Below are 16,027 nucleotides of genomic sequence, written 5' to 3'. Positions count from 1 at the left end.
AGGGGTGCTGAGTCAGATTTAAAAATGGAAGAAGCAACGTTGATGATGTGGAGGTAGAAACATTAGAATCTCAGCTCAAGGTCATGATTGCAAGACAAGCAAACTTCCAGAAAGTTTGCAGGAGACAACATGAAACACACCTGAGGTGCTACACATGGTTAAACATACTGAGAACAACTTAGACTCTTATATGACCTACAACTAATTATCTAAGATACAAGTACTTGGATCATCCAGATACAGTAGAAAATGTCCTCCTTGTGTAAAACAACAATCAGGGGTAAAGACTATCAGCTTTTTAATGAACCAATAGTTTCAATTAGCAGATTGCAATATTTTACAGAAGGTATAAGTAATGAGATAGTGACATGAAGGTGTCTCTAGGCTGCTTACCTAAAATAGGCAGAGTGGAATATAAATGTAGATTTACACATCTAATTTAATTTCTCAATGTAGAATAATCTTCTGGCAATTGGTTCAATTTACACCTCTATATTCTAGAGGCAATGACATTCTCGCAAGGACAAAGCAATGCATTTTGTTTTCAATCAGACGCTGACAAGTACTAACCTGCGTACACCACTTTACGCCTCACAGTAAGATTAACGTGGCCCTGTTTAGCAGCTTGCTGCATTAATTGAACCACAAGCTGGTGGGATTTTCCAACCACTGCTGTACCATCCACACAAATCAGCTCATCACCCGTCCGCAGCCTTCCATCTGCATCGGCAGCACCCAGGGGCACAATGTGGCCAATGTAGATCTGTACCAAAAGAAAGGGATTGAAGACGCGGTGTTAGTAACTGCCAGCTGAGCGTGGTTCAAGGCCAGTTGTAATGCTTTGCACCCATCATTTTCAACAGCTAAAATACATCACAATACTTTCCATTTGACACACTTAAGGGGAAAGTCCAGCGCACTTCTGGTAACAGCCCATTTCCAGAATTTTAAAATGAGGATACCACGAGAAGCACAGAAAAGAATCCTACCGGGAAGAAATACCCGGATACTCAAGTATACCAAGTGCTGATCCTGACTTTGTTTTATGGCAGATCAACATAGAAGAAACAATGCTTAGTGGTTTAAGAGGATAAAGAAAAATAAGCAAGGTGCAGCCAACGGGAAAGCTTGCTTATCTAAAATAATTCTATACTTATTTTTCTAAATTTAAAGGCATACTGAGCAAATGGGAAATTGCGTAGATGTTCAGCTGTTCTCAGGAATCAAATTGCACTGCTTGCAAACCATAATTCATTAAAATGGTCATGCATAAGTGACCATTTTTACAGTTAACCACAGTGAGAAGGCACCACGTAATCATAATCTGCACGTTTACAACACTGAAATGTGCAAATGAGTCTCTCAAAGCTCACACTGGGATTTTAATGAAATAACAAATGCATGACTGAGAATTAGAAGCAGACCACAAAAGGAATCTTCATTCAACTGCTGAAATTTAGAGTTTAAAATCTTGGTTTGGCTGAAAATGAATATCTTGCTCATCTAGTTTCAACTTTTCAAAAGTATTTTTAAAGCAATTAAACATACTACTCAAAAAATATCAATTTTTCAATTTAAATTTATGAATGTAGTGAAATATTCATTAGTTTAATATAGGAAAGTTAAGCATACACAGACTTGAAATTTTGACTGAGGTCTCACAGAGTCAGAAATTGATGGTATAAATTCAGCCCACTGTGTCCAAGACAGCTAGAAGTGGACCCCAGTCTAATCATACTTTCCAATTCTTGATCCATGCATGCGGGTAATTGGCCTGCAAGTGGTAACTCAGGGACGTTTCCAAGTGTTTAAGATTTTTCATTGCATTTTAAATTCACCCCACCCCCATCATTTGTTGAGCAAAATATTTTTTTCTCAATTCTTCTGTAATCCTTGTACCAACTAGCTTAAGTCCCTGCCTCCCTAGTTAGTAACTAACTTGCCCTAACCATGGCTCTCATAATCTTAAACATTTTAGTTAAATCTCCCTTCACTCTATTTTATCCCAGTGAGAACAAAATCTATTGAACAATCTCTTCTCAGAAACATAATTCACCAGCAGCGTTTCGTAAATCTCTTCTGCACTTTAGTTGCAAAGTAGTGGGTTAGAACTGCTCACAGTACTGTAGCTGTCATCTAACAAAGGTTTGATACAGTGTCTGGAAGATACTTTACACCCAGGGTTTGGTTTCAGTCCACTTTGATTTTCAAATTCTGTCAGACTTTATAACAAAAATAGTCTGGATACAATTTAATTATACTTATAGCAATTAAAAGGAGTAACTGATGCAGTTTGGATCCGTTGTAGTCTAAGCTAGAATTGTTCAATCTTTCTACGAAATTAGAGTCACATATATATTTCTAAACAAGAAAGGGAGTGATTTTCATGCAAAGGACAAATTTGGCCAAGGCAGAGGAAAAACTCCTGATGCCTCCAGAGCAAGGTTGTTAAAACATCCGAACTGGCACAGTGTTTACTTTGGCATTCAGAGCAGTGCTGATCTACTGTAGGAAATGCAATCACTGTTTTTGTTATTATTATTCACTGATATAGAGGAAAGAATATGTTATGTTTGAGACAATCACCTATAAAGTGAGATGGCTATGATAAATTAATACCAATTACTTTCAAGAGTCCTGTCCACATAACATAAAATACTAAACGTATTTTACGAATGTGTCTGAAGCCCTAGTGCACAGTAATTAAGTGAAGTACTAGCTGTGCCACTTTCAAATGAAAAAGTATTACATAACCAGCTCAATGCAGAAAAGGTGTTGCTCTTTTTACATTGAAAACAAAGATAATATTCAGCAGTATCAAGCCATTTTTAATTACTCACTGGCTCCCCAGGTTCATTTCCACCAAGTATCCTAAATCCAAATCCAGTTTCCTTTCTCCAGAGGAAAATATCTTGCTCCTGGTAATCGGGAACTGTGGGAAGAGAGCAAACAGACAACTCCAGATTTCAGATCATCATAAATGTATGAAGGTATAATGGAGGTCAATTGGTTTGCATTAACAACACAACAGAGACAGCATGCTGTCTGCTGCTTATGAAATGGCAATATTAAATTAAAGGCTTCCTATGTTTGAATTTGTGCCACCATCCCCAATTGATTGTAAGATTGAATCACATCACAGTCTGCCGGTCGGCTGTCACAATTTATCACTAAAGCCAAATTCTAAATCATGGCAATGACTCCAAGATAGCTGGAAGGCAGAAATTCAATAAAGATGTTGCTGCAATAAATTCACACTCTTTGGCCACACCTCACCTTCATTCTTAATGACGGGCATGTACCATTGACCGCTATAGGTGGCACCCTCAGCGGAGGTCAAGATTAGAAACTTCTTCAATAGAAGCTTGCTAAGCAGAGCCTGGCAGTGCAAGTTATAGGAGTGAAGCGATGAAACGTCACCCACTGCATATTCCCAATGGGCAAACTGCGGTATTTACAATTGCCGACTCAAGTTAGTTAAAAATTAGTGTCTGAATTCAAATCAACCATACACTGTGCTACAGTTATAGCTACACAGCCAGACTATTGAAAAACTTGGCTTTATTAACAATAATTAACACAAAATAACATTTATATATGAGGAATTAAATTTTATCGTACATTGATTATCAGAATTAAGCTATGAACTTTGACTGTAAAAACTAAAAAAACTCATTAAATAAAGAAAACTGATGTGAGAAAATACACATTTATTGATAATTTCCGGTCAGGGTTTCATTTGCCTGAATAAGCTGATTAAACACATTGTGTGACTTGTTGCTATGTTACTGTTAAGTTATGCTTTTCATTTCAGGAATACAATGTAGAGTTTCCTTTTAAGAACCATGTGCATAGTTGTGAACATGTGTCCACCTTGCAGGACAATAACAAAACAGCATGTTGTACTCCATGTTGAGATACTTCATTTGCAAATACAAGGGCCAAACCACTGGGATTGAAACACTGAGTCTCACAGGTCTAATTGTCCCAGGTTTGATCTCCAACATGTAAAGTGAGCTGAGATCAAAGTGAGATTGCTGCATTCATCCTCTGTCTTGAAGTCAAAATAAACATTCAGCCTGTGTCCTGAACCAATTATCCAATGACCTCTGCTGGAAGCTTTGCCAACTTGTATACTTGAGCAGATCTTGCTTGACTGCGATTCCAGCTCCAATTAAATAGGCCTAGAAATTGGGTTTCCTACTACTCTGTGGGCCGAAATGTCACTGCATTTAGTGGTACAAGGCTACGAATGGGAGCTCTCTAATTGGTGTGCTGACCTGTCAATACACTTAGTGGTAGATGCTAAACATGGGAGAGTTATTGCAAAAAGTTTGGATTGCTCCCATGAATGCAGTATATTGCTCATTAGAGGGGGCCAGGGGGAAGCTGGTACCTTTGAAGAGTTTCTGGGGGCACACTCTTTACTGATGGATATATCTTTACTTCCCGACCAAAGGTCCACAATCAAGAGTGTTTGCCCAGATATGACCATCACAACAACACCAGCAATGGAGCGCTGCCAATGTTGGCATGCAGCACCAATTTCAAGAACATCTCAGCAATTAAGTACTGCAGACAACAGACTTTCTGTCAGTTTACTCACACTCTGTGGTTTTGGGAGGCGAACGAGAAGCCATCAAAGTGATAAAGCTGCCTTAGTCACATTTCTTGAGGTCAGTCACCTTACACAGCCAGACAAACAAGAGCAAAGCAACTACAACAACAGGCTCCTACTTTTACTCAGACCATTCCAAGATGGCTGCAAACGGCAGGTGCAAGTCCAACTTCTCTCAGAAAGGATAGAAATGGACACCACACAAATAGAGACATCATCACACATGTGCCTGACATGGCAGACGTGTTGCTAGGTTAGATTGGATTGTGCACGAAAGGGACCAATTCAATTTTCACAATGAATCTGATGTCATGTAGAAGTGATTGGTACTGTGGTATACACCAACTTTCGCAGGAATAGCGTCTAAAATACTTCCAAATACAAAGAGTAGGAGAAATTTTGCTTTATGCTTGTCATAACGGAGACACTTCTTTCTCCCTTATTAGGGAGACAGACAACCTGTGGTATGTCGGATGCCGGGTGAAATGCAATCTCTTTGGGATAACTGCAAGTCTGTGTCTTCGCCACTGCTTTGCTCACGCTTGAGTACTTGGTAGTGGGTGCTGATATTTTTGTTTTGCTAGTTGGGGGAGGGGGGATAGTTGCTTGCTGCTGCTTACCCGCGGGAGGGGGGAGCTGGGGGCGACATTGGTGTTCTTAAGTTTAACTGTTGTCCACTGCTTGGGCACTCCTCTGTTTTTGTGGATGGTTGCGAAGAAAAAGCATTTCAAGATGTATATTGTATACATTTCTCTGGCATTGAATTAGACCTTTGAATCTTCTATTTCATGATTGACCAATCCAAGTATAACTTGGAATTTTGGTTTGATCAATTATGAAACAGAATCCCTGGATATTTGACTTTTGTTTTATTCTGTGTCTTTCTTTCTGATTTGCTTTAGTTCCAACTGATTAGTTCTGTGTGAAGTCACTGGCTATTAAACAGCTTATTCACGTTTGATTTATGTGCATCGTTCTTAAAGGAAAGAGTCTATCTATGTTTAAGGTTGCATATCATCTCTGGTGAAAGAAACCCTTTGAATTGTTTTTCAGCATTATTATGATAGCTGGAAAAACTGGAATTACAACAATTTAATGCACTTACTGTCAGACCACCTCAATTATCAATTGCAATATTGGCCATGTGTCATTGCTTTGTAGTTCTTGACTCTGTTAATAGTTTGAAGATGATTAAAATTCAGTTAATTTAAAGATGAGACCATTGATAAATCATTTTCTTGGATCCAAGTGTGGAGCTACTATGTAGGATGCTGCTATCACTTATTCACTGTCAGCACACCACCGGCTTCACCATGTCTGCCGCAAAATGGCTCTGCTGGGAACTCTTAACACATGTCTGTTCTCTTAGCAGCTTTCAACAGATTCCTATTCCCTTCATCCGTACCTCAAACGACTGCAACTAGGTACACAAAAGCCCCTTACATGCATGGTTCTCTTTAAAGGGTTGGGGAAATTGTGTTAGAAGTGATTTAAAGTGGGGAAGCAGCAGGAATCTACTGGCATGGAGCGATTGTGTTGAATAGTCTATCTCCATTCAGCTTGTTCTATGCTATTCATTGTAAGATTAAACATTTTAAAAATGCTGTGTAAATTTAAAAAACATTGTGACAGGAAAGCAAAAGCCAGTGGGTGAACGGGATCATTACCCAAAATGTAAGGAGTTAGAAGCAGACGCTGGTCGAGTTGGCTTTATGAAACCTCTCAGCTCCAGGGAACTGGGTTTGATGCTGATTCCAAATGCTGACAATGAGGAATTTACATATTCTCCCCATGACAGCAAGGATCTCTTGTGGATGCTCCAGTTTCTTCACCCATTTCAAAGGTTTGCTGATTTGCTAAACTGGCTTCTGTAAATTGTCTAGATTGCTCAAATCATACATTAAAATTGGCAAAAAAAAAGGAAATTATAGGGCAAGTGTGGGAGGCAATAAGCTGAAGGGGGCAGGTAAATATGGAGAGAATGAATAAGACCGTTTGGATTGCTTCACACGAAGTCATAATGGGTACTGTATGGACTTCTGTGTCATTGTAAGTTCATCAAAACCCACAAACAGGGTACAACAGGCACCAAAAACTCCAAATCAGGCCAAATCCAATTCCAGTGCTTACATTTTATGGTTGAAGTAAGATCTGGATTATTGTTAATTTGATGTTATCAACTACAGCAATAGGATTAAATGGGTAAATTAAATGCTGTAATTGGCCAAGTTCTTTTGATCCATGTTTCGCATCTCATACTGAGAAAAATGCATGCAATATGCTGCATCTAAAAAGTATAGAATGATTCTAGAGTTTCCAGTGAGCAGAGGTGGAACATGCACCAAAAGAAAGGAACTGGTGCAGGATGCTCAAGATAATGGCCCTGACCCACGGCACACATGGCTTTATGTGCTAGGTGCAAACAAAAATAGATAATTTAAACAAACTACAATTCTATCACATCACACAGGACAGTTGCACACCGTATGATTTGTATCCCAGAACACCACATCCACCTGTCTAACACGTAGTAAAGTTTATTATTTGCAAAGCAGGAATAATTGTGTGTCTTCCTCAGTCATTTAAATGAAATACCTGTTGGGCTAAAGATTACATGGAAAATTATTTTGCAGCACCTGCTAATAACGTTCCCATTTGCAATACACCATTAAAATTTCTAATTATTTGCCCAGGCTGTCACTGCTAGTAGTTTAACTCCAAGGGAAACACCACTGATTTTACACTGAAGACTGAAAAAGGCAACTATTCCTGTTGGTGATAAGTGGTAGTAATTGGCTTCTCTTAAACGGTGCTATTCTGCAATTTAGAATTTGCTTTAAATTATATTTTACAATATTCAAGACTTCCTTCCAAATATTCTCATGGACAACTGCACATTGCATCATCAGAGAACAACAGCTGCAACATTATTAATAGAGCCCACTGTTCTAGCTCACCAATAACTGTGAAAATACAAAATATTCTTTGCCACTAGGCTTCAGGGGCATTTTCTGCAGCTGTTAATGGAAACCGTCAACAACACTACCAGTGTGAAATTTGGTGATGCTACAGGACTGAATCCTGAATTGCAGAGTATATAAAGACAAAAGACATTAATGTCAATCTTTTAGTTATTAAACTTCAGCAAAAAGTATTAAAGTCATGAAAAGAGGAACGTTTGCAATTTTTATCAGTACTTACGTCTACTTTCATACATGCTTCGTGACTGGGCCCAGATTTTGAAAGGATCTGGCTTCCTTTGCCCAGAGATATCCGTTTGATCCACTGCTGGTACCTCGTTCGAAGGATAGTCTGGAAGCCCAGGGGTGCTCAGGACTGGTGAGGCAGTGTGTGTGCTCCGCTGGCTGGAGACACTATGCTGGGAGCTGTTCTGGCTGTCCTTCCTTTCCAGTGCTTGCTGCAATTATTCAAGAGAACAGAAGGTCAATCCAGCTTTTCACTGACTGGGAGCAATCGATACAATGCTCCCATTTTGAAAAAAATCATTTCACAAAGTTAAGTTGTTTACTGCAGCTGTAACTACTTTAAAGGCAGCCCATCATGAAAAGTGCACAATGCACTAAATGAGGATTCACGACAACCCATCCTTTTAGAACATTTATATATTTCCATTGACTAGAAGACAGGTGACACATTTCATATCAGTTTCAAAATAAAAGCAGAGGTCTTTCTTCAAATTGAGAGTCTAGGTAGTCTGAAAATAAATACCACAAAGCACACTCCATCTGAGATATTCCATGCACACAAGATGTATTCTGCCAACGGGTAAATTTATCTGAAACTGACAAAGAAGCACATGAAGGCTGACATTTCTCAAATTTAATAGTGAATGCAACTACGCTTCCTCTTCACAGACCTAATACAATCTGACAATGGACTGGGCCTGAAGTTACTTTTTTTGACTTTAATCAAGTGCTGCCATATATTAATTTTTTTTTTGTTTAGGGAACTTATTGGTGGTTGGGGAGGGAATATCTGAGATGGGACAAAAATATGGGAATTTTACTTTTGTCATTTTCACCTTTTTACATGCCAATCTGTAGTACAATCCAAATTGCTAAATAAAGAAGCAATGTTCATAAATTACATGGAGTTAATCAGTTCACACCTCTGGTAAATTCGTAAATGTAAGAATGAATGAGGATAAACCACATTACACAGCCAGCTAGAATTTACTTCACAAATTCATAATGTATAACAAGAGAAATTTGGGCCCAGCATGAAACTTACCGACTTTGGACTTTTCTTGGGAAGTGGTCCTGTGAAAGAGGAAAAACAAACAAAAGAAAAATCAAGATTCGGCAATAAGAAAGCCTTAAAAGAATACTAAGGACATGATCCAAATTGGTTTAGTGAGTATGAATCTCTCTGACCATGTTAAAATCTGCGCCAGCCACTGTGCCTGGCGTCTGATCAGATCAGATTATAGTGTGTTGAATCCCCAGTACATCAGTTCTACTTACTCCTGATACAGCAGCCTTCAGGCTAGCAGTCTAAACCAGTCAGTGTGACCCATGAAACCAGATTCTGCAGCAGAAGCAAAATAAAGTCCTGTAGCTCCATGAGGACGTTGCAAAATTAAATTTAAAATTATAAAATTCATATTCAGCGAGCGGCAATTAAAATTTCTCTGATTTTGCAGTTACTTCTACACTGCTAAAGGTTCAAAACAATCTCATGTAGAAACATAGATGTACTATAAGAACTTTATGAGTATATAAACTGAAGTTCAAAGTTAATTTTATTATCAAAATACATATATGTCAGCATATACAACCCTGAGATTTATTTTCATTCTTCCTTCTGAAGTAATATTATATGCAAAGAACGGCAGAGATGAAAGCTCTCTAACTATCTAATCTACTGACTTCAAAGTTAGCCATGGCAAACGTAAAAATATGTATGTTTGGATGATTCACAGTTCACAGAAAAGTTTGTTTTTTAAAAAATTGAAATGTTCAGGTCCTCTCATTGTCTCCAAGACATAGTGAAGTATGTGACACTCCCAGTAGAAAACTTCTCCAGGGCTTCTACTCACAAGTGGATCAAGTTTGGCTTCCTTAAGGTGGATCGATCCTTTTGTGCGCCTCAGAAAGCAAAAGGCACCATTTTGAAATGATAATGGAATTAAAAGATGATAGCCAGGTTTTATTACTTTTCAGTGTTAATGGCCATGGATCCTCTTTTCATGTCATAGGAAGGATAGGCCTGGCGGATCACAGAGTCCACCTCAATCATCAAATCCCCACAACTTCTACCAATGTCCCACCAACCTACACATCTTTGGGATGTAGGTAGAAACCAGAACACTTGGAGAGAACCCATGAAGTCACAGGGAGAATATGCAAACTCCACACAGACAGCAGACTCAGATTTAAACCTGGCTCTCTGCTGCTGTGAGGAAGTGGCTCTACTAAATGTGTCACCCATACAGAATTTAAAATTCTTAGAAACAGAGTACTAAATCTCTGCTCTCATGGTTAATAGTCCACGCTGGCTCATTTTAGACCTTACAACAAAATACAAAACACAGTAACAAGTCCAAGTCCAGATCTTGACATGATTCCATTCAATGCCGGAACACAGAACTTCAATAAACCAAGCCATTACCATTCTTAATTGTACGAGTGTGGAATTCACAGCATCACAGACACATGTGCTATATATAATTTATCGGTGCTATTAAACGATGATCTCAACAGCTGGAAGCCTGATATAAAATGTTAAAGGTGTGACAGTCTATGCAAAGTCTATGAATCATTTCTCTCCTGTCTATGCCTATGGACGTAATTTCTCTAAAGTGACAAATTAAAAGAGTAATGAGTTAGCAGTTTGGGTGGGATATGCAAGAGTAGAGTTGCATCCTGCACTGGATGTGACATTTGCAGCTACACGCTGTAATTTGTTTCTGGAAACCAGCTTCACTGAAGTTGAAAGAACATCGTTTCAAGGTGGAGGATGAGCTGCAGCAACTGGCATACGCACGTATCTAGCACATGGGACAAAGAATGAATTTACACACTGTAGTTTTGGTAATCTTTTTTCCACCTCCCTTCTGTGATATGTTTCATACAAGTTCTAACCACGCGCCTGTCAGTGTTTCTGTGGGATTATTAAGAGAAGTCTAATTTTTACCAACAGGTATTTTCTTTTCCTGAAAATTATCCGGATACAAACTCTTTCCACCACCTTCCACAAAGTTCTAGTGGAATAATTAATATAAATACTATCAGATCAACCCATGACTTGCTTATCTATTGGTCCAAGGTCTGATTCCTTGAAAGGGGCACCTTTTGAATTCTTTTTGCAGGAGTAGAATCAGATTTATCAGCACTAACATCTGTTGAAAAACATGTTATTTTATGCATATACCTCAAACAGGAGGAGATGTTGTTTCTGATATGCACTGGCTGGTCTCCTAATGAGGAGGTCAAGGCTACAGTTGCAGAGGAAGGCACAGAGGCCCAGGTTTTGAAGATTATTGATGAGCACCAAGGGGATGATGGTGTTGAACACTGAGCTGTAATCAATAAACAGCAGTCTGACGTGTGCTTTGCTGTTGTTCAGGTGGTCCAAAAGCCAAGTGGAGAGCCAGTGAGATTGCATCCACTGTAGACCATTGTGGTGGTCGGCTAATTACAGTGGGTTGACTTCCTTGCTTAGGCAGGAGTTAATTCAAGCCATAATCCACCTCCCAAAACATTTCATCACAGTAGATACGAGGGCACGTGGGCGATATTTTGCAAGTTAGATTTATTGGTTAAGATGTCTTGCCAATTACTAAGACGAAACTCAGTTGGTCCAGACTTACAAGTTTTTAAGAAGGAACCTTACAACAAGGTGGTTAAAACAAATGTAGCTTTCTCTTTTTCAGTCTGAAAAGTCAATTACAATCTTCAGGAAGAGGCGCAGTCGACGTTTCAGGCCGAGACCCTTCGTCAGGACTGACGAAGGGTCTCGGCCTGAAACGTCGACTGCGCCTCTTCCTATAGATGCTGCTTGGCCTGCTGCGTTCACCAGCAACTTTGATGTATGTTGCTTGAATTTCCAGCATCTGCAGAATTCCTGTTGTTTACAATCTTCAGTACAGTATAGAAAGCATTCACTTACCAGCTGCAAGTTAATCCCCCTTCCCCTTATATTCTAAATAAATCTAAATATATACGATTTGTGTACAGGTAGTATGATAGCGTAGCAATTGGCATAAAACTTTACGGCGCCAACTACAAAATTGGGGTTCTATTCCTGTCGCTGTTTCTAAATTTGCATGTTCTCTCATGACCGCAGATTTTCTCTGGGTCCCCGATTTCCACCCACATCCCATAAGATATAGGAGCATTTCATCATGGGGCCATTTCATCATGGCTGATCCGATTTTCCTCTCAGCCCCAATCTCTTGCCTTCTCCCCATATCACTTCATGCCCTGACCAATCTATCAACCTCTGCCTTAGTCTACATAAATACTTTGCCTCCCCAGATGCCTGTGGCAAAGAATTCCACAGATTCACTCTCTGGCTCAAGAAATTTCTCCTCACCTCTGTTCTAAAAGGACAACCCTCTATTCTGAGACTGTGTCCCTTGGTCTTAGACGCTCCACCCATAGGAAACAGTCTCTCCACATCCACTCTATCAAGGCCTTTCAGCAAAGATGGGTTAAAAAGTTATATAAGTTAGTGTTAATAAACTATACAAGTTAGTGTTAGTAAATTATACAAGTTAGGGTTAATAAGTTGTAGGCATGCTATGTTGGCACCAGAAGCCTGGCAACACTTGCAACCTGCCCCCAGCACATCCTTCTCTCAAAGAGTGCATTTCGCTGTATGTTTTGGCGTACTTGGGACAAATAAACCTTTTGTTTATATATTTTATTGAGGCACCAATTCACACAGGAAAACACGTTAAATGCATTAAGCGCAGACCAAAATTCTAACATTTATTAGTGTTTGACTGCACTGGGAAGGCCGTCACCTTATTAATAGTTTACTGTGTCTGTACTTTCCCACATCAGTAATAGGCTGATTAATTGTCAGCTCTGTGAATACAGTGCACTCCAGGTCAAACAGAAAAGCATCACCTCAGCAGATAAAATATTAAACCATTTAAGGTAAAATTAGCACATTTGTGGCACCCATCGACAAATGTCAAGACAGATAAAGCCTAAACGTGACCACAGCAAGGGAACTGGGGTCTCCAGCAGTCTGGCCCATCTGTCAGGGCTGGCGTTCATAGCAGTGAAAATAACCATTTACAGTGCACCTGGCCAAGTGGCTTCATCTCAACAAGTCACAACTTCATTAAGTGGTGAGGAAAGTAAACGCCCATAAGCTTTAAATAAAATAGCACGTGAATCCATGAAGGTGACAGAGGAAGGGGAATAACTTGAAGGATGGGTCAGTTACTCACAGAAGAACTATCTGCCATGAAACTCTGCAGGCCTTGGAATTGCATTATCATTGATTAATATCACAAAAAGCAGACCATGAGACATCTAAAGCTGTATGATTTAGGAGTTTTCAGAAGATGTCAAAAGTGGGCACATGATTGTTAATGAACAAGTTGGAAGCTACAGCAGGGTATCAAACCTGATCACATTGGCAGAGCAGAGCTAAAGGGAACTCACTAAGGATGACTGAAGCAATGCCTTCAGGGATGACTACGGAGTGGTCATCACCAGTATTAGATGGAAAGGCACAGCGCAGCAGGGGAATCACGAAGACTCCTGAGGGTGGTCAGGCTTGTAGACAAGATGGTTAAAAATGGATAGGAAGTCCAAAGTCCAGCATAAAATAGTAGAAACGTACAAGCAGAAAGGGTCAGCGAATTGCTAAATTTGATCAGAGGAACCTTTTCATTCAGATGTAGCAAGAATAATAAGAAGGGAAGCAATGCTATACTGAGTTTAAGAAAAATGTTGAAGGACATTGACAATGCAACAGTGTCATGGTATTGATCATATATCAATTAGATTTAGATTTAGCACTGTTGAGAGATAAAAATTACAAAAGGTTCCAAACTGGAAAAGGCACATTTTAGTGGGTCGGGAACCTGTTTAGCAAAAGTGGAAGAAAAGCAAGCTACTATAATGGAAACCAGTGTTGACGTAGCGCTAGATATTCAGAAGGGCTTTCTAAAGTGTCCAGGGTGATCATGCTCCCTTAAGGACAGTCAAATCTGGGGCACTTTGGATGATAGCACATTATTGGAAGATAAAAACATAAATTTAGTGTGCGGGGGCACACTTATATCATGGGGGGAGGGGAAGAGAAACTTTCGAAAGCAGGAGGAAGGCATAAAAATACTGGCATGCAAAATTAAAGAAAATTGAAAGATTATATACATCAAGATAATGAGGATACTCGAGGAAACCTCAAGGTCCATTACGGACCAAAAGTGTCACTTGGAGAGAGAGCATGAATAAAGATCTTAAGGAATACTTTGTGAATTTCTTCACAGAAGAGGGGAATGATGACCAAGCTGTGGTTACAATTATCAGGTCCCAGTGGAGTTTTAAACCTGAGGATGAAATTATGGAGGTTCTAACCATTACTTTACAATTCACCTTGGCTGCAACAATGATACTAAAGTATCAGAGTACTCATTGTATTCATGACAAACAAAAGGAATGGATAAACTAAACAATTGCAGGCACAATAGCTTAACTTTGATGGTGGTAAAGTTACTTGATTCAATTCTGAAAGCCAGCATTGACCTTCATTTAAAAAGGTACAGACTAATCAAAGGCAATCAATATGAATTTAAGGGAAAGTTAAATTCAACTAACTTGATTGAATTTCTTGAGGAAATAAGGATTGATGAGGCATTCCATCTATTGTAGTCTGTGTAAATGTTAGCAAGGCATTTGATGGGTTCCACAATGCAAACTGGTGAAGAAAGGAAAAGTGGTGCGATCCATGGGAGAGCAACAAGATGAATCCAAATCTGGTTCAATGGTAGCTTGCAAAGAGTAATGACTGAGGGGAACTTTGTGACTGGAAGCTCAATGCCATAGGGATTTAACAGGGCTCAGTATTTGGTCCCCTGTTTATGAGATTATCTCAAGATTCTTTAAGGATGATTTGATAGACAGGGGTTCCTTCCCCAAACATGGGATGCAGAAAAGTTTAATCAAGGCACATAAAATTATGAGAGGTCTGCATAAGGGGAAATGAAAGGAACCATTCTCCCTGGCACAGAGGTCACGAAATGCTTTGAGGTAATTGATCAAAGGATGAGCAGGGCCTAAGAATCTTTTTTTAAACTTGAATTAAGATTTCACAGCTTTAGAAGATGGTGGTAATAAGAACATAAAAACATAAGAAATAGGAGCAAGAGTAGGCCATCTGGCCCGTCGAGCCTGCTCCACCATTCAATAAGATCATAGCTGATCTGGCCGTGGATTCATCTCTAACTACCTGCCTTAATTCCCATACTATGCAAAAATCTATTCCACCTTGTCTTAAATATATTTACTGAGGTAACTTCCACTGCTTCATTGGGCAGAGAATTCCCAGATTCACCATCCACTGAGAAAAGCAGTTCCTCCTCATCTCTGTCCTAAATCCACTCCCCCAAATCTTGAGGCTATGTTCCCTAGTCTAGTCTCACCTACCAGTGGAAACAACTTTCCTGCCTCTATCTTATTTATCTCTTTCATAATTTTAGACGTTTCTATAAGATCTCCTCTCATTCTTCTCTCCTGTAATGTGACAAGAGAGACGGGGAGAGATGAATGGAAAGGACAGCGGAAATATGCAAATACTCTCATCCTATTTAAACATTACTTAATGTTATACAGACATTTAGCAGAAATAAATTGATCAGGTGCTCTCAAATTAGTTAAGTCTAGAAAGCTATGCTTCCTGTCAACACGAACATGATAGTTCTTTGAATCTAACACTAGTTATTTGGCTAGCAAAATGAAATATTTCTCCCTTGTTCTTGTTATAATTTCCTCCTTACTCTTCACCGCTTGTTGACCATAGGCGCTTCTGAAATGTAAATTGACTGAAACATTCAGAATCAGCTCAACCATTATGGACAGGAAGCAACAAGTTAACAATTTAAAAGGCCTGGCTTCTTTCAGTTTCCTTATCGGGCACGTTAACGGAAGTTGCAGTAGTATCCACAGGCTTGGGATATTGATCTGAGAAACAAATCTGCCATCTTTTGATGGTCTGCCCACTATTGGATCTCTGACCCACAACAACTTGTTTCACTTATAACTATCCTCTGTAACGGCTTTGCAAACCATGGAGATCAGAGGGGAGCAAAGACTGGGAATACGTACTGACTTGGTTATGAATCTCACAGACAGGTATGAAACATTTTTAGTTTCATTGGGTGAAAAACAGAATGTAATGCCCTGGTTCACATTTTTTACTGTTATG

General features: G+C 39.3%; 1 protein-coding gene across 9 annotated transcripts in view; it reads right to left on the bottom strand.

Annotated features, from left to right (window-relative positions):
* The window catches only part of magi1b (membrane associated guanylate kinase, WW and PDZ domain containing 1b), a 438,093-nt gene that overhangs the window by 56,653 nt on the left and 365,413 nt on the right, over window positions 1-16,027 (bottom strand). For all 9 annotated transcript variants that reach the window (XM_063067952.1, XM_063067955.1, XM_063067953.1 and 6 more), the window contains 4 exons: window positions 8,870-8,898; window positions 7,820-8,036; window positions 2,841-2,932; window positions 571-763 (listed from right to left, as the gene is read on the bottom strand). In XM_063067952.1, the coding sequence (XP_062924022.1) occupies window positions 571-763; window positions 2,841-2,932; window positions 7,820-8,036; window positions 8,870-8,898 (531 nt within the window). The remainder of the gene's footprint in view (window positions 1-570; window positions 764-2,840; window positions 2,933-7,819; window positions 8,037-8,869; window positions 8,899-16,027) is intronic.

Source organism: Mobula hypostoma, chromosome 15 (assembly GCF_963921235.1).
Source record: "Mobula hypostoma chromosome 15, sMobHyp1.1, whole genome shotgun sequence".
In the NCBI taxonomy this organism is placed as follows: Eukaryota; Metazoa; Chordata; class Chondrichthyes; order Myliobatiformes; family Myliobatidae; genus Mobula; species Mobula hypostoma.
The sequence above is the reverse complement of the archived record's forward strand: the minus strand, read 5'-3'. Positions and strand labels throughout refer to the sequence as shown.